Raw genomic sequence first — 23,724 nt, forward strand, 5'->3', positions numbered from 1 at the left:
CACAACTCATTTCCTCCTCCCCACAGCCATCATTCTACTTTTGTTTCTATAAATCTTACTACTCTAAATATCGCATATAAGTAGAATCATACAATATTTTTCTTTTTGTGACTGGCTTATTTCACTTACCGTAATGTTCTCAAGGTTCATCTATGTTGTAGCGTGTGTTATAATTTCCTTCCTTTTAAAAGCTGAATATATTCCGTTGTATATATATATACCACATTTTGTTTATTTATTCATCTGTTGATGGACATCTGGGTTGCTTCTACCTTCTGTCTATTGTGAATAATGCTGCTATGAACATACATATACAAATGTCTTTTCAAGACCTTGCTTTTAATTCTCTTGCCTAGAAGTGAAATTACTAGATCATATGGTAATTCCATTTTTAATTTTTTGAGGAACTGCCACACTGTTTTCCATAATGGCTGCACCATTTTACATCCCCACCAATGGTATACAAAAGTTCCAGTTGATCCACATCCTCACCACCATTTGTTGTTTTCTCTTGTTAATAGCAGCCATCCTATTGGGTGTGAGATTATATCTCATTGTGGTTTTGATTTGCATTTCCCTTATGATTAGAAGTGTTGAACATCTTTTCACATCTTTTGGCCATTTGTGTATCTTGTTTTCAAAAACATCTATTCAAGTGCTTTTCCCATTTTAAAATCAGGTTATTTGGGTTTTTGTTGTTGACTTGTAGAATCAAAGAGTAGAAATATTTTTAAGGCTTTTGATAGAAACTACAAAACTCAGTTCTAGGAGGGTGGCACCATGTTACCTAGCCCATAATAGTGCCTGTGATACTGTAGCCTTACAGCATTGGATATTGCAATAAAAAGAACAAACAAAACTTGACTAATTAGTAGGCAAAATATGATCTCATCTTAATTGTAAGCTATGCTTTCTCATGGAGGCAGAGAGGAGAAGTAGTCAGCAAGCTCCACTACCATTCCACTCACCAGTAACATCAGAGGGATTCTTATGACTCCCAAAAGGTCTTGCCATCCCCCCTGACTCATCAATTACTCTGTATGCTGAGTATTAAGACCCAGCCCTGTTGGTCCTCCTAGAAAATCTTTATTTATTTATTTTTAACTTTTTTTTTTTAGAGATGGGGTCCTGCTCTGTCACCCAGGCTTGAGAGCAGTGGTGTGACTATAGCTCACTGTAACCTCGAACTTCTGGGGTCAAGCGATCCTCCTGCCTTAGCCTCCTGAGTAGCTGGGAATACAGGTACGTGCCACCATACCTGGCTGATTTTCCCCCTAATTTGTTAGAGATGACATCTTGCTATGTTCCCAGGCTGCGGAAAATCTTCCGATCAGGGCAACTATATTCTTTATGCACATTAATATTAACTATCAGGCTTATGTCATTTCTATGATTCTTTTTGGCCTATTTTCCTTTTCCAATAATTCTAAGACACATCAATATGCAATTTTTTTCTAATTTATTAACTAGCTTAAAATACTAAAAAATTAGATGTCATGGGATAGAATATTTTTCTTTAAATATTAAGTTTCAATTTTGGGAAACAGAAAATGCATTAATTACTTTAAAGAACTACCCACTGACAGTCACATTGTTTTCCATAAAATGAAAAAAAAAATGTGCCAGTTAGGAAACAGACAATCCTCAATCACTCCCCCAAATACATAAACTTTACATTGAGAAATGAACTCTCAAGATCAAGAAGGTGGTAAATACATCAAATAAGCCAATGAAGGAGGGCATATCAGTACCAAATATAGAAATGGTATACTGTTTTTGGTTTGGACTGAGTTTCAAATTTATACTTTTAGTTTTAATGCTATCATGCCTGTCATATTTTTAAAAAATGGTCCATACTAGTAAAAGGACTGCAATAGTAGAAAAATAGAGGCCAGAATAGCAAAGGCAGTAGTTTCTATTCTTGTCTCTCAGGCTTTCCCTGGAACATTGAATTCAGTTTTGGATCGTACTCTCTGATCAAGCTGGCGAGGGGCATATAGGGAAGAGTTAGTAGAATTGGGCATGTATGGCCCAGAGGCAAGACTCAAGAGGACCTTTCAGTTGCTTTGATGATCAAAAGGCCTGATGTAGCTGGGATATCTGTCCCCTCCAAATCACATGTTGAAATGTGATCCCCAAATGCTGGAGGTGGGGCCTAGAGGAAGGTGTTTTGGTCTTGGGGGTGAATCCTTCACGAATGGCTTGGTGTCCTCCGTCAGTACTGAGTTCATATGAGATCTGGTTGTTAAAGAGACTGGGACCTACCCCTTTCCCTCACCCCATCTCTTGCTATGTGACACGTCTGTTCTCCCTTTGCCTTCTACCATGAGTAAAAGCTTCCTGAGGTCCTGACAAGAAGCAGATGCTGGCACCATGCTTCTGTACAGCCTGCAGAACCATGAGGCAAATAAACCTCTTTGTAAAATAAATTACCCTGTCTCAGGTATTCCTTTATAGCAACACAAAATGGACTAATCCAAGGGCTGGCAAGGGAAAGACTCCAACAAGAAGAACAAAGATGAGTGTCTTGAATTTGCAAGGAAACTCATTTCAGCTCCAATATAAGAAAACACTTTCTACTTAGAAATCTCCAGAGAATAAGAGTGATCCAAAGCAGGACTGAGCTGACCCAGGAGGCAGAGAGCATTCACACAAAGTAGAGGAACCTGTCCCGGAGGATTGTCATCGGGGAAATTCAGACACCAGGTGGAGGCAACACAGATCCTTACAACCTAAAGATTTCTGGATTCTCTCATTCACTCTGGGAGAAACTTCATTTATGCTTGGAATTACCTATGTATAGAAAACCAAAACTCACCTGCAATGATGGCACTGATTGTAAAGAAAATATGATTAACTGGCACCACTGTTGTTGTATTGTAGAGTTTCGTGGCTTGATTCAGGAACCTAGGGCAGAAGGCACTTACTGGAGCTTTGGCTTTAAGAGATATTCAGCAATAAGTTAACAATAACTTCAAGAAACGCGTATTCTTTAGCTACAACTACAAAGGGAAAGGAGGTGCAGTGAAAGGGCATTTCCAATCAGCAGTCATAGCTTATATGCATCTGATGTATGAGATCAGATGTCAGGTTTTATGGTCTGTTTAAACCAACAACAGTAACAATGAAAAGCAATTAATCATATTCCGAGGCCACAGAAGTTTGAGTTGGAAGCGATTCAAGCTGCTGGACCAGTATCACACTGGGCCTGATTCATTAGGATAGACCCTAGAATCTGTTAAATATCATATCTGGGGAATAGTAGAGCTATCCATTGACATGCCACGTGCCAAGAAAGAAGATGGAGAAGTAAAGGAATGTTTAATGTTTCAAAAACAATGCTCAGTGCTCCAGCTGCAGAGCACATGTGGGAGCTCAGCTTCTCATTCTGGCCACCAACACAAATGCAGTTCCCACAACTGTGCTATGCTGCCCTGCTAGGGACTAGATTGTTTTTTGAAGCAGTGAATTGCACTATCACCAGGGTGCTTTTAAAAAGCACTAATGCTTAGGTCCTACTCTAGAGAAATTGAAAAAAGTACTTTGTGTTAGAGCCTGTGTGTGTGTGTGTGTGTGTGCACGTATACACACACATATGTAGGTATACATTAATGCATGTATGTGTATGTATGCATGCATGTACATATAGGTACAAAAGCCAGGTCATATACATGCATGTACATATATATGTACAAAAACCAGGTCATTTTAATGGGCAACCAGGGCTGAGAACCACAGTTGTACAGTGTGATGGGTGCAGGAGACTGAGACAAGGGTGACAGGATGCAGTTTACCCCCAATTGTGTCTGCCTGTCAAATTTACAAAGTATGGTATGAAGATAATGCCACTAATCCCAAAAGATACTGTGGCAGTACCAATTAATTCAGAAGAAACAGAAAAACAAAATAGCAAATGCAAGTATTGGAAACACAGGCTTATAAGGGGATGACAAACCAGTGACAAAACATTGGGTTTCTCCAGTAATTCTCCACAGACCTTGTAACAGGGCCTATCTTCAGCCCATAACAATTAGATGGTATTTCTCGCTCCTACAGAAGGAACCACTCTTGTACTGATTTTGAGCTCTGATTTCTTATCTGGGATGGTGCTTTTGCATAGCATTTTGGGGTGAACAGAAAACTTTCAGGTCAACTCAAGAAAGCCCAGCAGGCAAAGGCACAATCCCAATGTGAGAGATGGAGGGGAAGTGATTAGAGCCGATGGAGGTTGGGGCAGGGAAGAGCAGAAATTAAAAATGTTCCATGTCACCACTGTTAGGCCCCAAGAGAAACATAAAACAATCATTCTGCAATCCCATGGATACAAAGGAAATTCTGGCCAAAGATGCAAAATTTTGGGGAAAGGATTTCCCTCCCGGGCAAATGTCTGGTTTTGTCCATCTCTGGGCAATTAGTGAGCATGAGCTAAGAAATGAAGGTGAAGGGTTCATGTGTGTCCTATATTTAGAATGAAAGCCTGTATATGGACCTGCCCCTTTGATTTATTGCTAATGACAACCTGTGTACCACGGATATTAATTACAAGCAGAAGAGCATCAGGAAAGTATCAAAGTGCACTTAGCTGGATTAAGGCTGTGCTTTAGAACTCACAAGACATGAAGGCAACGCTTCATAAAAACTCATTATTGGATGCAAAGGAGGAAGCAAGGCATGTTGTCTGAGGACAAGCTACAGGCCCTTCACCCTTAGAAATCAGTTGTATCTCATTTTAATTATCATCTGAAGCCAAAAAAGATTAATGCCCAGAGAAGCACAGGAATGTTGAAAGATTAGTGAGTATGCAGAAGCTAACTTACTTGACTTGGAAAGCACAAGATGCTATCATGATGATAAACATGATAGAGAAAATGGGGTAAGTTAGTTGCATTTTATCCGTCATAGAAAAAGTGATCATGCCTGACACGGCCTTTACTGAAATAACAGTCAATGAGGCTGAAAAAGAAAACAAAAAACACAAATAAGGAACATATTTGAGATTGAATTAACAAATAAATATCTTAAGCTTATGTGGTAGAGCAGCAAATATACCAATTATGGTTTAAGAATGAACATGGTTGTGAGAGCTGTAGGAAGGGATGTGACATTAGTAAGCAGTGGCCTCGCTGCTCGAGCCATGCTGGATATCAAATTTGCTTAAATCAGCTAAAGATCTGCTGTGTGATTGTGTGCTTTTTTATCTGTGGAGCAAGATGCTTCTTTTCCATCCCTAACTGTTGAAAGAATGCTGTGGAGGTTATAATTACTAGTAGATGGGAAAGGCAAAAACAATGGAAGGAGGAGATAAGAAAAGTCAGATTGTCCATGTGACATTAATGAGAAAATAACTATTAAACTATACTGAAAATTTAAAAACCAAATCGTTGAGAAGACTGGAAAGTGAAATGCAACTCACTTCTTGAGTTTACTTAGAGTTGTACTAAGTCATTGCTTCTCAGCCTTTTGGCTAAAATCAAGTGAGTTGTACTAAGTCTATATATAAGCTCTTTTGTTAGGAGACACCTAGTAGTTTCATTAAGAATATTTTTGATGGCCGGGCGCGGTGGCTCACGCTTGTAATCCCAGCACTTTGGGAGGCCGAGGCGGGCGGGTCAGGAGATCGAGACCACGGTGAAACCCCGTCTCTACTAAAAATACAAAAAATTAGCCGGGCGTGGTGGCGCGCGCCTGTAGTCCCAGCTACTCGGAGGGGCTGAGGCAGGAGAATGGCGTGAACCCGGGAGGCGGAGCTTGCGGTGAGCCGAGATCGCGCCACTGCACTCCAGCCTGGGCGACAGAGCGAGACTCCGTCTCAAAAAAAAAAAAAAAAAAAAAAAAGAATATTTTTGACAATGACAATAATTGGAAGCAGGACCAGAGTTGAGTATTCATTTCTCAAGGTGGACCATCAATTTAAGGTTTACATAAGCAATACCTATGTATATTCTATGCTAAAGAGGAACTCATCCCTTATGAGAACAAACTTTTCATAGGTTCCAAACAGCAATTAAGAAAAAGTAACTTGATAAGGTTATATCACTATGAAAGTAATGGAGCATTTTCTGGCAACATCATCTTTTTGTAAGGAAGAAAAGAATGCTTTCTGTCTTATGTCCCTCGAAGTTACTATTGCAAATAATTCCATAATTTAGCTAAAACTCACTGAAAGTTCAAAAATAATTTTTACATGAAATCAAAAAACTATAAGTCAAAGGCAATGCGAAGGAGAAATACTCCTTTTGTTGCTGTTGATCTACTTGGTCATAATATATCTGAGTTTTCTTCATTTGAAAAGGCATTTTACGTGTGTGTGTGTGTGTGTGTGTGTGTGTGTATGTGTGTATATATATATTTCAAATACATATATATATGTATATGTGTTTGAAATATATATATATTTAAAACAGCAAGTGGTGGCCAGCCAAGAAGAGCCTCCCATAATATCCTTTTCCAAAAACTGAAAATATACTTTAACTTGAAGGGTACTAGGGTGCACTTCCAAATTAGGCATTTTCTTTTAGTTAAAAATCATAATTGGCCGGGCGCAGTGGCTCACACCTGTAAAACCAGCACTTTGGGAGGCTGAGGTGGGAGGATCATGAGGTCAGGAGATTGAGACCATCCTGGCTAGCACAGTGAAACCCCGTCTCTACTAAAAATACAAAAAATTAGCCGGGCGTGGTGGCGGATGCCTGTATTCCCAGCTACTCGGGAGGCAGAGGCAGGAGAATGGCGTGAACCCGGGAGGCGGAGTTTGCAGTGAGCCAAGATCAGGCCACTGCACTCCAGCCTGGGTGACAGAGCGAGACTCCATCTCAAAAAAAAAAAAAAAAAAATCATAATTGACAGAGGAGATCAGGTGATAAATTCTAAAAACAAACCCCAATTCTCAACAAAGAGGCCCTTACAATCAGGCCTTTCTCCATGTTAAGATGTCTTTTGACCTGAGTCTTTTACATATTTCCTACTGATTATGCCAATAGTCACATCTTAGCTAACCTAGGCATTTTAAATATCTATAGAGATCTGTGTGTCACTTGATGGTTTAAGTTTGTAGGTTAGCTCTTGAGGGACCTTGATTTCCTTCTAAACACTGCCTGAAATTAGAACACGATGTGATTATGATCTTGTGGTCTGAACAGCCAGGTTTCCCAACGGGACAATTAATGGAGAAGGAGTTGAACACACTGTTCCATTAGCCTCAGAACCTCAGAATTGCAAAGGACCTTAAAGGTCATCTGATTTAACCACTATCTGATTTTATATTATTCTTAAACACAAGACAAAGACAAAACTAGAATTCTCTGTTTTGATAGCTAAACGTACTATCAATATCTGTAGCCAATCATTATATTTTCAAAGCATGCACAATTGTCAACTGATTAATCATTATTTTAACCTGTAAGTTATTTCTAGGCTGGTGTTGAGTACTTCTATGTATTTTTGGGGGTTGGTTGATGAGGATAGGTGGAAATACATAATTGTAATGCAGTGTTCTTCTAATGTTATACTTAAAAATAGAAAGTACTTAGGTAAGCACAGAAAAAAAGATGAGAATAAACTACATAAGATATTGTCAGTGGTTATCTCTAGCACCGGGATAATGAATTAACTTTAAATTCATTTAAAAAAATCTACAAAAGTAAACACATTCATTTAAAAATTTTTGGAAAATGTGGAAAAGCCTGGAAAGGAAAATTAAAATCACCTGTAGTTTCAGCATTCATCTCAAATCATTTTTGACATTTGGACATGTTGTTATTTTCCCGTCTATAAGTATGAATAGGTTACAACATGTGAATCATAAGGTATGTGCTACTTAGGAGCTTATTTTCCAAGTATATACCACTTAGGAACCTACTTACCTGAAGTATTTTCTATTCCATTAAGTATTCTTCTAAAGCATGAATTTGTATGAATTTATTTTGGCAATTCCCTATTTTTGGATATTTAGATTGTATCCATTTTTTTTTTTTACTATTAAAAGCGGGTCTGTGATGAATTTTCTTGAACATGAGTCTTTGTTTATCACTCTGCCTATTTCCCTAGGAAAACCACCTAAAGAGGAATTCCTGACTACAGCCACTGTGAAGGCTTGTGAAATATACTAGCCAACTGCCTTCCAGAGAGTACCAGTCACACTCTGTTGTACAGTGCTCAATTACACAGATTTTAATATTTTTCTTTGTATCTTTCTCTATTTTCTTAATTATCAATAATTACCATATATACTTTCATCATTAGAACAACACAATTTTTTCTAAACTTGTGCTGACCTGTTTTTGAAATTTGTCCCTCTCAATTCCCTCTTAGATTTTCATCAATATACCTCCTTTCAAAAAGTTTCCTAGGTTGCCATAAACATTTCCTTATGAGAGCCATAAACATTTTATTTATCAATTTGTCTCTGATAACCAAAGCATTCCATGGATAGAGAAGGACTTCCTGGCCTTCCTGGTTTCCTGATCAACCCAGAGGATTTAGAGTACTTTTTTTTTTTTTTGATACGGAGTTTTGCTGTTGTGGCCCAGGCTGGAGTGCAATGGTGCGATGTTGGCTCACTGCAATCTCCGCCTTGTGGGTTCAAATAATTGTCCTGCCTCAGCCTCCTGAGTAGCCGAGATTACAGGTGCCCACCATCACACCCGGCTAATTTTTGTATTTTTAGTAGAGCTGGGGTTTCACCATGTTGGCCAGGCTGGTCTCAAACTCCTGACCTTAGGTGATCCACCTGCTATGGTCTCCCAAAGTGCTGGGATTACAGGTGTGAGCCATCACACCAGGCCTGGAGTCCTTTAAGAATGATCACCACTACTGGCAAAGTGGGTCACTCACCAGAAGCCAAGTTTCTTTCTTCTGACTACCCTCACTTGCTATTTTCTTTTTTTTAATTCCATTTTTTATCAAACACAAGCAATATCATGTACTTTGCTACCTCTTATGGATACAACATGACTTTCATAATCACTTTTTTAAAATGTACTAATGCTCATTGTACAATATTCAAGATGAGCACACAGTGCAGGGTGAGAATCTTGGTTCTCATTTCTTGCTGTAATGAGAACACTTCTGGTATTTCACCAACAAGTTCTTTATTAGGAGTGCATAGGAAACTTGATGAACTATATTAATGAGTTTCTGAAAGAATCCCTCTTTCATTCCCATAGTTAATTAAATTCAAATGTTTACTGTGTGATTACTGTGCTCAATTCTACTTAAAAAATGATAGACATGCTCTAATCTGGCCAGGAAGAGGGGCTCATAACAGCATATAAACATATAAGTAGAATATGTAAGTGCTAATTGTTCTAAGTGCTACAGAGAAGAACTAGTTTTATTAAGACCACTTGGGCCAGGCACGGTGGCTCATGCCTGTAATCCTAGCACTTTGGGAAGGTGAGGCAGGAGGATTGCTTGAGCCTAGGAGTTTGTGACCAGCCCGGGCAACATGGGGATACCCTGTCTCCCCCAAAAAAAAAAAAAAAAAAAAAATTAGCCAGGCATGATGCCACGCATCTGTAGTCCCAGCTACTCAGGAGGCTGAGGTAGGAGGATTACTTGAGCCTGGGAGTTTGAAGCCACAGTGAGCTATGATTGTGCCAATACACATCAGCCTGGGTGACAGAGCAAGGCTCTGTCTCAAAACAAAACAAAGATCACTTTGTCACTGAGTATGATTTGCTCTGTGTTTTATTTGCTAATTTTTTTTTTTTGGATTTTTTGTCAATATTTAGCAGTGATATTAGTTCATAGTGTTTTTTGTTTGTCCTATTTTGTTTCCCATTTTGGGAGGTGAGTCTTATCTGATTGTGTTTTCCAAAAAGTAAAAGCTTTCTTCTTATGTCCTCAAATAGTTGCAACAACATCAGAATAATCTATTCCTTAAGGATTTGAAGATATTACCTTTGGAACTCTCTAGGCCTGGTTCTTTTTTAGGATATAGCTTTTTAACAACTGCTTTATTTCCCCCATAGTTATTTTCATTAAAAGATAAGCAATTCATTCAAATTTATATATATGCATATCTATCTATCGTTTCTATTTCGGGGTATCTGTGGTTCTTTTTTTCTGATGGAGGATCTATTTTATTAGTTGTCTTTTAAGAACACATTGTTGTGTTTAGTTATAAACCCACTACTTTTCTCTTTTCTATTTCATTAATTTTTGCCTTTTTAATTAATTTTAATTAATTCTTTCTGCTTTCCTTAGCTTTATTTCAGTATTTTTTCTAATTTCTTGAGTTGAATGCTTAATTGACTTACATTTAAAGCAATCAATTTCTCTGAATATAGCATTAGTCATAAACTCTAGGTTTAAGATTAAGTGCTTTAATAATAATTTAAAAATACGCTGCAATTAAATCTTTGTTTCTACTTTGCACAGCTGCAGTTCGAGGGTAGTGTTAACATTCCCAGGTGGTAGGGTTTTACTGGTTTCGGTTTTTGTTATTATTTTTCTGTTTTTATTTCACTGTGATCTGAGGATGTGGTCTGTATTTTTTCAACTTCCTGGAATTTATCAAGGATTTCTTCATGGCCAATTATATGATCAACTTTTGTAAATGTTACACAGCCACTTGAAAGAAAGTTTATTCTCTGTGTTCAGGATTTAGAGTTCAATATTACAGGTACCAGTTCATGATTAATTATTCAGATCCTCTGTCTTTATATGGTTTTCATGTCTGTTCCATGAGCTGAGAGAAGTCTCCTAACCCCCTTATATTTCTGTTAGTGTAGTTTTGCATTTTCTGAAGATTTTCTATTGCATATTGGATATGACATTTTGTGGACTGTGCTCTTTTTGTCAGGATAAATTACCCCTTTTATCTCACTTACTATCTTCTGCCTTAATTTTCATTTAGTAATATCATGACCTCCTGCATCGTTTTACTTTCAAGCTGATTTACCTTGTTTTAGACGAAAATTTATGCATGCAGCCAAAACACTTCGCAACCTGCAAGGGCCAATCAGAAAGGGTGCTGGCCGTGGCACTGCTGGAAGAGGGTCCTGGAGAACCCCTGTCTTAGTATTTATCATGACAGGGCTGGGGTTAAGAGGAGGAGATATTAGGGGAAGGAAGCATGGTGGCTGCTATTTGAATAACCCTTACAGCTGTACTAGTGCAAATTGGCTGAATCCAATTTCAGAATTATTTTCAAAATCAATCTGGAAGTTTCCCTGATGTCCAATTTGAGAATATTTCTTTTTTTTTTTTTTTTTTACTAGGTAAACGCATTCCATTTACATTTATTATCATAACGGCTATGCATTATCTTAATTCTGTTATCTTACATTCCTATTTAAAGTTGGCTTTGTTTTCATCATTTTCTTATATAAGGTACATTTTGTTTCTTAGTTGTCTGCTTTTGTTTTCCCTACTTGGTAATTTGGAAAGAAACAAATATAAAGTTCTCTTTCTATTCTCTTGATCTACAGCATACCTGAATATAGCACAGAGTACATTTGTTTCTATAAGTAACTATCAAAAACACAAATTTTCTAGTACAAAGGAGAGAACTAGTTGATGAGATAGGAACATGAAAACCCAGCACCTCATTGACATGGAAGCTGCATGCTGCCCCAGGGGTATGAATACAGCCTTCTGAGTCATGGCAAACAGCACTGATGTGATGTGTGGGCCATCTGACTGGCTAAGAGGAAATGAAGGAAGATTTACAAATACATTTTTATAAAGGGAATTTCCTAAATGATTAGTGAGATCTCCTAGTGTTGGTATATATGAGTAAGAGAGGGAGAGAGAGAGAGTGTGTGTGTGTGTGTGTGTGTGTGTGTGTGTGTGTGTGTGTGTGTAGGGGTGGGGGAAAGAGAGAGAGAGAGAAAGAAAGAGACAGGGACAGAGAGACAGAAAGACAGAAAAGGAGAAGAGAGGGAAGATACATTAAAAACACATAGTGGGCTTATCTAAGCACTCATTTTCAACTCTAACAAGGTGCCTCTGGAAAAACAGAGTAAATGGGTTGGTAAACAATGAATGAAAGAAATGTGATATTTAAGAAAATCATACTGCTTACATCTACGTTTCCTATTAGTCATATTATAAAGTTTTTAAAGAAAATATAAATAGTATAGGTCTTGCTAACCAATTCCTTACACAAGAGTTTTAATTGGGATCATTAATTTGTTTCTCTTTCAAGATTTTCAATTACTTATTAACAAAATATCTTCAAATTATCAGGGAGCAAATAAAGTTATCAAGAAGCAAAAAATCCTTAAATGTATTTTTTTAAAAATTAAATATATATCAATTGCAGTAATGGACAGGCAACGTATAATTTTTATAATTTAGACTCAGTTTCTTCCTATAGATCAGAGCTGAAAAATATAAACAATGAGAAAGGAGTAGAATGCCTAAGCATTTTCCTTCAAACCTCATTTATGACTCAGCACAGCTCAATTAAAGAATAAGAAAACAAAATATGCCTTTACCTAGAATTGCCACCAGGGTTAGCAGAATCACCATATGCTTCATTCCTTTTCTTTTATAGAAATACAGGAGAATGCAGAAAATTAATATTTCTAAAATCTAGAAATGAAAAAGATGGAAAAGAGTAAGTTATTCTATGCAAAGTCTTCAAAATGTCACACTTCTCATTTTGATTTTGCAGCAGTTCTCATATGAGAGTTGAGGGTGACTGAGGTTCCTAGGGATGACACAGGAGAGCAGTATAAGCACCTCGGCCATCCAGACCCAGAGCTTGAACACCCCTCTCTGCCAGTGATGCCCAAATCAAGATCTCCAGTCCTAACCTCCCTGGGAGTTCAGCCTCATTTCCCCAAGTATCTACGAGACATTTCCACCTGCGTGTTTAATAGACACGCCACAGTAATGTGGGTAACACCTCCCACTAGATTCCCTACCTTCCCAGTCTGTTCCTCCAGGGCCTTTGCCGGCCAGTTAGTGGCATTCCCACACTTCGTGTTGCACAAACCCCAAACCCCTTTCCCTCACTCCCTGCTTTCCTCTTTAGACAGTTGCATTTGCTTCTAACTCATCTCTGATTTTACCCTTGCCTCTCTATAATCCAGCCATTCCACGGCCAGAGGAATCATTTAAAAACACAATTTGGATAATGAAATATTTTATTCATAGAGAACATATATGATGTACATCAAAGGGATTTAGAGTAATATGACAGGCACTCACAGACTCTCTACCCAACCTAAGAAACAGAACGTACCGACACCTCTGAAGTCTCTCATGTGCCCCTCACCAGCTGCACTCCCCTCCTCCTTCAACCTCCCTAGGAACCACTACACTGAACATCTATGTTTATCATTCACTTTCTTTATAGTTTATTGCATTTTTATATGTCCCTAAATGGTACCCAGTTTATTTTTGCATGTTTGGACTTTATACAAGTGGAATCATACTTGCTTTCACTTGCTTGCTTTTTTTCACCATGTATTATATTTGTGACATTCTTCTAGGATGATGCATGTAGTAAAAATATAAACTAGACCCATCCATTCCCTTGCTGAAACCTCCTGTGGTTTCCTATCACATTTAGAATAAAATCCAAACTCCCTCCTGGATCATAAAGTCCTAGGCAACTCCCTGGACCTAATTTTGGACCACTCACTCCTGGATGGTCCACTCTGTGCCAGCCTCATGGCAATTTTTTAAAATCCTTTTTTTTCTCCTAGTTCTTTGCAATCTTCAGATTGCTCCTGACTGCGGGCCTTTGCACTAACTGTTCGCTCTGCCTGGAATGCTCTTTCACTGATCTTTGCACAATGGCTCTTCCAAGTCACTCAGCTCACAGGTCAAATGCCACCTCTCTGAGAGTTCTTCTCTGACTCTTCTGATCTAACAGAGCCACTCATTATCCTGTCACATCCCCAGCTTCAGGTTGCTGTGGAGCATTTTGCCGTCATCATTTCTTGTTCGTATGTTTATGTGTTTCTTGTCTGTCTTCCCTACTAGAATGCCAGCCCTAGAACAGGAATCTTACCTACCCTTTTTGCCACCCAATCTCTGGTGCCTGGCACACAGTCGGTCACTCAATGAGTACTGATGGAATTAATGAGTAAATCACACCTCAAATTTATTATGAATAAGTTGCCAAAAAAGACCTAATGCCTAATAAACTGATTGTTCAATAAATATTAATTGACTGAAAGTCTAAAATTTTCCTGTCCTTAAGAACTTTAGTGTAATTTTGAGTTCTCAGTTTTATTTTTGTTTTAACATCTTTTTTTTTTTTTTTTTTTCGAGATGGAGTCTTACTCTGTTGCCCAGGCTGGAGTGTAATGGCTCAATCTCAGCTCACTTAAACCTCTCCCTCTCAGGTTCAAGTAATTCTCTTGCCTCAGCCTCAGTAGCTGGGATTACGGGTGCCTGCCACCACGCCCGACTAATTTTTGTATTTTTAGTAGAGACAGGGTTTTGCCATGTTGGCCAGGTTGGTCTTGAACTCCTGACCTCAAGTGATCCACCTGCCTCAGCCTCCCAAAGTGCTGGGATTACAGGCATGAGCCACCGTGCCTGGCCCAGGCTATTATTTTTGACGAGATGGTATTCTTGGGCTGAATTTGTAAGTATGAATGTTTACTTTTCTAACAGCAGACAGTACCATCACTAATTTTTTTTCTTTTTTTCTTTTTTTAACCACAGGAGTTAGGGACTTCACTATTTTGAGGAATGCATTCTACCTACAATGCCCTCTCTAAATCAACTTAAATTTGTTTTTATTCAAGGGTTTGCTTGTGGGTTTGTTTTTTTCTCTAATCCTTTGTGGGCATGGGAAACAGCAGACCCTTATCTTCCTCATTTAAAAACCTTCTCATCTAATATGGAAGATGAACTCATCCCTTTGTCTTTTCTTCTCCTGGTAAATTAAACCAATTATTTTAACTGTTTCTTATGGGACTTATTTGCCAGACCTTTGATTTAATTGAGTAGTTCTACAAAAGCCATTAAACTTGTATCTCTTTGCCTTCCCTAAAATCACCATCAAAACATTGGGTGTCCTAATTTCTGTGCATTTCACCAATTGTTAACAGAAATATCCCTCTGGGCCCGGTCTCCCCTCAACCACAGGCTTCCATTTCTCACATGAGACAATTATAGACAATTCACAGCAGTGTTTGGGCCGCTGTATTTGTTGCTGGAGAAAAGAAAGCTCTTCCTGTGTTAACACAGAGCCTGTTAGGTAAATCGATTCTCATGCTGATTATTATTTTTTGCAGGTATTTGTTATCAATTCTAGAAACCATGTATGACTTTTTTCATGTGTGGGCAATTTCCATCTCTGTAGCTTCAGATAAATAAAACATGAGTTCCCATTATTCACAGAATAACTATAGTTGCCCTGGTTCTGCCTTGTGGCAAGAAGTCACACAGCTCCTAGGAATAAAATATTAAAGCAGTATGAATTAATGCTGATTTTTTTCTAGCACCATTTTTTTTTTCCCTGAAAACGTCAATATTAAAGAAGCTGTGATTTCTGCAGGTTGCGGTGCCCCAGGAAGAGGCTGCATTATTGATTGCAATCTCACAGGTTAGAAAAAGTGACAGCACTTACTGTGTGTCCCCCACACCCTGTGCACTGTTCTCAGAGCTTCCTGTTACAAATTCGTTGAATCCTCACAACCATTTAGGAGGTAGGTGCTATCATCAGTTTATAGGTGAGGAAACTGAGGCTCAGAGGGGCTAAATGATGCAGCTCTGATAGGCAGCATAATGGCCCCCATAGGAGTCCCCGGTCTAATCTCCAGAAGCTGTGAAGATGTTACTTTACATAGCAAAGGGGTTTTGTATTAGGTTGGTGGGTTGATGCAATTCTTCCTTCCTTTGTTTTCTGTACCAGATCAGAGGAAAAATTCCTGGGCCTTGTACCTGTGAGGTTTCCATTTGATGTAAGCCTTGAAGGAAAAATAGACAAAAATAAACAATTTTCAATTTGTCAAAGTAGTTACTTTCAATGGGAAAAACCTCAATTAATTTTGCACCAACCTAATACAAAGAGCACTGGCAGCTGAAGAGGTGTGTGTCAAAAGAGATAGACAAAATTTTAGCACTGGATGCCCCACTGCCAGTACCAATATCTGAGCCCGATTTGACCTCATCTTCCCTCACCCAGTTCTCAAACGCATAGCCTATGGCCATAGCATATGGCTTCTCTGTCCAAAACAAATGAGCTCTGCAAAGGTTCTCTCTAAGGCCATGTTTGGACAAAGATCTGATCCTTGGCAGTCAGTTTATTAATTCTGCAGAGAGGCATTGAGTGAGGTGTATTGGCATGTGCACCGCAGAAGTGAACAAACTGGTTTTGAGTTCTGGCTTTATCACTTAGTACTTACATGACCTTAAACAAGTTCCTGGGCCTTCCCCAGCCTCAACTTCCCCATCCATCAGATGCAGAGGATAACAGTGCCCCATGTATATGGCCAGTGTGCAGGTAAAGAACAGAATGTGGTCTGAGCTAGACATAGGGCTCAGCCACTCTGCTACCGAAGAAGTGGACCCTTGCGTGGACACGCAAGTGCTATTTGCATTCAGACAATAAAGCAAATAACATCATGCCACAGATATTGATGTCCTATAAAAACATACAGTTTTCTCCCTTAGGTTTCTAATACCTGATGGTAGGTTTTGTCGCAGCTTTGCCAGAAAGGCTGACTTAATAATCAGGTTTAGGGTACAGAATGACACCAAATGACAGGCTTGGCCCCAGCATCTGCTGATTTAATTTTGTCTGAGAGAAAATGAGCAATGTGCAGATTATTTTGTGAAGGATTTTATGTTCACAAAAGAGGTTTCCATTTGAATAATCTTTTGGAAAATCTGGGTGAGCAAAATAGCCATGACCAAGCCTGCCAAAGAACATGAAGTAATTGAGAATCAGGGCTGCATTTTCTAACGTGGTTTTTGCAGAACACGTTTGCTCATAGGTATTACTCAACAAAGGGTCCTTCCAAGAAAAGGGCCTCATGGTCAAATAAGCCTGGGGCATGTAGGATTAACAAAATCAAACCTTTCTCATTCTTACAGGACTTTTAGCTTTTAATATGCTAACGGAGATGATTAATTTCTCAGACAGGCCATGTTATGCAGAATCTTTCTCACCTAGTTTGACCTTGAAAACCCCACTCCTCTTTGTGTTTTGGCAAGGATGGGGATTGCCCGTCTGCAGCAGACAGGCTGGGAAAGGCTGTTTTAGTGAGTGAGTGGAGGGCACTTTATTCTTCTCTGGCTGGTATACACTGGGCTTCTCAAATCTTCCTTCCTTTCTTTTCTGTACCAGATCAGAGGAAAAGCTCCTGAGCCTTGTCTCTGTGAGGCTTCCATTTAATGTAAGTCTTGAAGGAAAAACAGACATCTGTCTGGGGCACGCAAACACACAAGACAAGGGGTTGATAGGAGCCAGCGGGTGCCGCAATATTATAATTCCTTTTGTGAGAAATATATGTATTCAGGCTTATAAATATTTTAGAAGTTATTTGATCAGTCCTGAAAGCCAATTCAGGTGCTCTTATTTATACTTGGTATAATACATAGAGTTAGATGAATGATATGTCAAAGAATAGTCTTAATTACTGTAATTATTATCTTTGCAGTCAGGGCTTGCAGAAAAGCACAGAATTTGCCACATCTGAGGATTAAATATTACTTAGGTGTTTAACAGATTCAAACCAAATTTCAGCTCACGATCTTAGTATAAAATTCATCACTTCTAGAGTCTTTAGAGATGCAATTATATAATGAATTAGATTACAAATGAATATAATATAGATCTATTCTCCTTAGAGTATAATGCCAACAGTGTTATTCAAAAGTGACTTTATTAAAGGTTTATTTTATGCTATGTTATAAATACCTGAGATTATTTACATTTTTCTCTGTGGCATTTACTTTCAAATATAATTTCTTTATCTTAATATGATTTTTCAGATATATGGGTTTCTCCCAGAACTGTAAAATTCCTGCTACGGGAATTCCTCTCTCTAAATTTGGTGTCTAATCACCACTTAATGGATGTGTGAATAAATGATGAATAAATTTATTTTAAGAGTTGATTTTGGAAAAATGGCAAACTGCAATTAATCTCAGTACTTTTTGTGGAAATACACAGTTTAATAAAAAGAGTTTAGATCTCTTCAAATGTTTTCTCTGGTGTTAAAACAATACAAGATAGATCATCATTAAACAATGCTGTTTAGCAAAAGAAACTACCATCAGAGTGAACAGGCAACCTACAGAATGGGAGAAAATTTTTGCAACCTACTCATCTGACAAAGGGCTAATATCCAGAATCTACAATGAACTCAAACAAATTTACAAGAAAAAAACAAACAATCCCATCCAAAAGTGGGCGAAGGACATGAACAGACACTTCTCAAAAGAAGACATTTATGCAGCCAAAAAACACATGAAAAAATGCTCATCATCACTGGCCATCAGAGAAATGCAAATCAAAACCACAGTGAGATACCATCTCACACCAGTTAGAACAGCCATCATTAAAAAGTCAGGAAACAACAGGTGCTGGAGAGGATGTGGAGAAATAGGAACACTTTTACACTGTTGGTGGGACTGTAAACTAGTTCAACCATTGTGGAAGTCAGTGTGGCCATTCCTCAGGGATCTAGAACTAGAAATACCATCTGACCCAGCCATCCCATTACTGGGTATATACCCAAAGGACTATAAATCATGCTGCTATAAAGACACATGCACACGTATGTTTATTGCGGCACTATTCACAATAGCAAAGAGTTGGAACCAACCCAAATGTCCAACAACGATAGACTGGATTAAGAAAATGTGGCACATATACACCATGGAATACTATGCAGCCATAAAAAATGATGAGTTCATGTCCTTTGTAGGGACATGGATGAAGCTGGAAAACATCATTCTCAGTAAACTATCGCAAGGACAAAAAACCAAACACCACATGTTCTCACTCATAGGTGGGAATTGAACAATGAGAACTCATGGACACAGGATGGGGAACATCACACTCTGGGGACTGTTGTGGGGTGGGGGGGGGGGGAGGGACAGCATTAGGAGATATACCTAATGCTAAATGACAAGCTAATGGGTGCAGCAAAACAACATGGCACATGGATACATATGTAACAAACCTGCACATTGTGCACACGTACCCTAAAACCTAAAGTATAATAATAAAAAATAAAAACAAAAAAACAATGCTGTTTATTCCAGGAAATAAGTCTTGATGCATCTTTAATATACAAAGGATTTAACTTACGCCATAAATTTTCTGGTTTCAGCCTATGTGACCCTTTTCTTAACTAGATGAAGAATTTATTTTGCCTGCAGGCAAAGAGTAATAATTTGTTGGTAAGGCTTCAAGTCTGGACTATAATAAAATTTTCTGTAAAGTATAAAAAACAGAAGTAAATCACAGAGATTAGAACTCCTTCTAGTGCTTATCATGGACTGATGAAAGCTGTGATAATTAAAGAACTGAGTGTGGCATAGAAGTAGGAAGATAAATGGGGCAGAGGGGTTGGCACAAAGTATGACAGACCCGAGACAGGCGATCTGAGTTGGGAAGCCCAATCTTAAAGGCTGAAGGAGGGCAGGGGTGAGGGGAAGAGCTAGGAAGTGACAGCACTAGGGTGGAAATAAGGCCTATGAAAATGGATTTCAGGGCCATAACATATGAGGATCAGGGATTTAAATAGGCAGGGCACTATGACTGATGGCCTGATTGATTCATTGATCAACCAATACAAGTTCATATCCTGAACAAGTGCAGGGTCTTCTGGAATAAGACAGGCAGGTAAATAGACAAAGAGGTACAATCTGAGCCATGCCCATGAGGGGTCATAAGGAGATGGGGCTGTGGGTCAAAGGAGGTAGGGGAGGCAGACAGGTACAACAGCACTGTGTTATGTGGCTGGAGGGGGCTCACTGGTCAGGTTTGTTTATTAGGAGGAGCTTGTACCAGTGTTGATGATGAACAGCAGGGGAGGCAGCCTTGTTAAGAGGCTGCTGACACAGTCCAAACAAGAGATGGTGGAAGCCTGAATTAATGCAATAGGAATGGGAACGTGACAAAGGGGTCAAGTTCAAGAGACTTTACATTTCCAACAGGATCAGGGGTAGGAGTGAGGAATGAGGGTGAAGAAGAAGTCATGTGTAGTTTAGGTTTCCAGTATGGGAGGCTGACATGGAAGAGAAGAGAGAGTTTGGGGGAGAAGATGGTTTGGTTTTTGATGTGTTACATTTAAGGAGACTATGGGACATCCAGGGATGAGTGGACAGATGAGACTGTAGATCTGGAGCTCAGGAGGGGCCTGGGAAGGAGAGGTAGGTCTGGATTAGGAAGTCTTTCAAAAGGATGCTGGTGGGTGGGCAATGGGATTCTTTTAGAAGACCTTGGAAGAGTGTGCAGCATCGATAGAAGCGAGGCAGAGGAAGAGGAAGTGCTCAAGAGCCTGACATGGATTAGTCAGAGAGGAAGAAGAGAAACAGGGAAAACATTTGGAGGAAGCAAGGAGGAGAGAGGTTCCAGAAGATGATGGGCCAGGGAGTAAATGCTGCATAAGGTTTGAGAAGAATCAGGACCCAAAAAAGCAATTCCTTTGGCAATTCATGGAGAGGAATTTACTTCTCTAGACTTCTCCTAAACCCTCATTTGTCACTCCTAGCCCCCTTTCTGTTGGGAATGTAAAGCCTCTAGAACTTGGTCCTTTTCTACATTCCCATTCCCGTTGCATTAATTCAGGCTTCCATCATCTCTTGCTTGGACTGTGTCAGCAGCCTCTTAACAAGGCTGCCTCCCCTGCTGTTCATCATCAACACTGTGGGTACAAGCTCCTCCTAATAAACAAATCTGACTGGTGAGCCCCCTCCGGCCACATAACGCAGTGCTGTTGTATCTCTTTGCTGTTCCCTCTGCTAGCAAGGTCCCCTACCTCCTTTGACCCACAGGCCTATCCACAGATTGGAATGCGTGAAGAGTTAGTGGGAGCTGAGGAAGTGGACAGGGCCAGCAAGAGTAGACTATTTGAAGACATTCTTGGTATAAATGGCAGGAGGGATATTGGACAGTTTATTAAAAGGGTGTGTAGTGTATGAGAATTTTTTTTTTTTAAATAGAGAAAGCTAAGTATCTTTGTAGGGCAAGAGAAAGGAGTAGAAAAGGAAACAGAGGAAATGAAAGTGAAAAGATCTGTAAATATTTGTGTTCTAGTGGTCAGAATACATATCAGAAATGGTCGGATATATAGAATTCTTGTCATGTACACTAGGAACTGCTTCAGTCCTGTACTTGGAGCAAAATTTCCTCACTAGACATGTCCCTGTAAATGCCAATGTCATACTTTTCAATACTAGGCAGATAAAGTAGGATCATACTATTTTACCTGTTTTAATGGCAGAAGGCTAGACCAGTCAGCTTTCGAGGTCACTTCTAATTCTAAAAATGTATAATTCTGTGTGCTTTGATTCTTTTTTTTTTTTTTTTTTTTGTCTTGAGACAGGGTTTCACTCTGTCACCCAGGCTGGAGTGCAGAGCTGCAATCATGGCTCACTGCAACCTTGACCTCCTGGGCTCAAGATCCTCTCATCTCAACCTCCCAAGTAGCTGGGACTGCAGGTGCATACTACCATGCCTGGCCAATTTTTAAAATTATTTGTAGAGTTGAGGTCTTGTCATGTTGACAGACTGGTCTCAAACTCCTGAGCTCAAGTGATTCTCCCACCTTGGCTTCCCGAAGTGTTGGGTTACAGACGTACACCACCATGCCCAGCCTAATTCTTTTTATTGATTTCACAACTATTTTACCAAACCAGTTCTTGATTAAATGCTCAGCTAGACTATCCCAGCTTTCTTCTTATTACATACCCTTCCTAGAATATTATTATTATTCCCCAATCTATACTAACTTCTGTGACAAGTTGCATATCAGCCCTTTCAATCATATTCTCTTTATACCTACAGATACAGCCACTGCATCAAATGAGATAACCCAGTTAATGCCTTCATATTTCTCTATCAGGTCATTTCATTCATTTTTTTTTTTTTTTTTTGGACAGAGTTTTGCTCTTGTCGCCCAGGCTGGAGTGCAATGGCACTATCTTGGCTCACTGTAGCCTCTACCTCCCAGGTCCAAGCGATTCTCCTGCCTCAGCCTCCTGAGTAGCTGGGTTTACAGGTGCGTACTACCACTCCTGGCTAATTTTTGTATGTTTAGTAGAGATGGGGTTTCCCCATGTTGGCCAGGCTGGTTTCAAACTCCTGACCTCAAGTGATCTGCCCGCCTTGGCCTCCCAAAGTGTGGGATTATGGGCGTGAGCCAGCGTGCCCAGCCTCATTTCATTCTTTTACACATCTCTTGGCATTGTAGTACTGTTGTGTGCTCCTCTCAGACAGTCTGTGGCATTGATCTCAACAAGGACTTTTTTTTATTTTAAATAAATCACTTTAATCTTTTTCATTGGAAAAATTAAAGATATAAAATTTAAAATATAATAAAAGAGAAAAATATACAAGTTTAAATATTTTGTATTGGTTGAGAGTACTAATAGGAATATAAATGAATATGGAAATTTTGGAGGGCAGTTTGTCTACATCTATCAAGTTTTTTTTTTTAATTATTATACTTTAAGTTCTGGGAAACGTGCAGAATGTACGGTTTTGTTACATAAGTATACATGTGCCATGGTGATTTACTGTACCCATCAACCTGTCACCTACATTAGGTATTTCTCCTAATGCTATCCCTCATGTTTATCATCACTGGTCATTAGAGAAATGCAAATCAAAACCACAATGAGATACCATCTCAAGCCAGTTAGAATGGTGATCATTAAAAAGTCAGGAAACAACAGATGCTGGAGAGGATGTGGAGAAACAGAAACACTGTTGGTGGGAGTGTAAATTAGTTCAATCATTGTGGAAGACAGTGTGGCGATTCCTCAAGGATCTAGAACTAGAAATACCATTTGACCCAACAATCCCATTACTGGGTATATACCCAATGGATTATAAACCATTCTACTATGAAGACACATGCACACATATGTTTATTGTGGCATTGTTCACAATAGCAAAGACTTGGAACCAACCCAAATGTCCATCAATGATAGACTGGATAAAGAAAATGTGACACATATACACCATGGAATACTATGCAGCCATAAAAAACAAGGACTTTTCTGAAGAGAACCCCTATTTTGAATAAAGTTCAGTAAAGCAAAATGTGTCCTCAAGTATTGTCCCTTCAACTTGGAAGGGAACGTTTTTTTTTACTCTGAGTGTCCTAAAACGTGTTGCTCTGGAACTTGCGGGATTAATCGATGTGGAATTTTTTCCGGGAAAGGATAACTGGGAAACTAAGGGTGCTTCTATTGCTGACTTAGTATTTCAAATACTTTGGTATTGGTCAAATACATTTAGATTTTAATAAGATATTAGTGCTGGTAAGGAAAAGATTATGTTCTCTAATATCTGCATGTACCAGTGGTCTGGATAATATAGCTTCGGGGATAGTAAAATATTTAGAATTCTTACCACATAGATCAGGAACTGCCATCCGACAAGGTAATACTGTACTGTTCTTGCTGAGATTGCCTGAGTGATATTTGGAGCAAAGTTCACCAGTAAATACGTTCCTGCAAATGCCAGTGTCATACCTTTAAATAAAATTGAAAAGAAAAACCAAAGTGAAACCAATCTAAAGCTTTTTGTTGACGCAGACATTGCCTAGAGACTGCGCATTCCTTGTA

General features: G+C 39.0%; 1 protein-coding gene across 4 annotated transcripts in view; it reads right to left on the minus strand.

The window, feature by feature from the left end:
* NIPAL2 (NIPA like domain containing 2) overlaps positions 1–23,724 on the minus strand; it is a 106,272-nt gene that overhangs the window by 10,693 nt on the left and 71,855 nt on the right. For all 4 annotated transcript variants that reach the window (XM_055286875.2, XM_055286873.2, XM_055286871.2 and 1 more), the window contains exons 5-8: positions 23,510–23,631; positions 12,444–12,540; positions 4,818–4,953; positions 2,819–2,907 (exon numbers count right to left, since the gene is read on the minus strand). In XM_055286875.2, coding sequence (XP_055142850.1) covers positions 2,819–2,907; positions 4,818–4,953; positions 12,444–12,540; positions 23,510–23,631 — 444 coding nt within the window. The remainder of the gene's footprint in view (positions 1–2,818; positions 2,908–4,817; positions 4,954–12,443; positions 12,541–23,509; positions 23,632–23,724) is intronic.

This window comes from Symphalangus syndactylus, chromosome 7 (genome assembly GCF_028878055.3).
Source record: "Symphalangus syndactylus isolate Jambi chromosome 7, NHGRI_mSymSyn1-v2.1_pri, whole genome shotgun sequence".
In the NCBI taxonomy this organism is placed as follows: Eukaryota; Metazoa; Chordata; class Mammalia; order Primates; family Hylobatidae; genus Symphalangus; species Symphalangus syndactylus.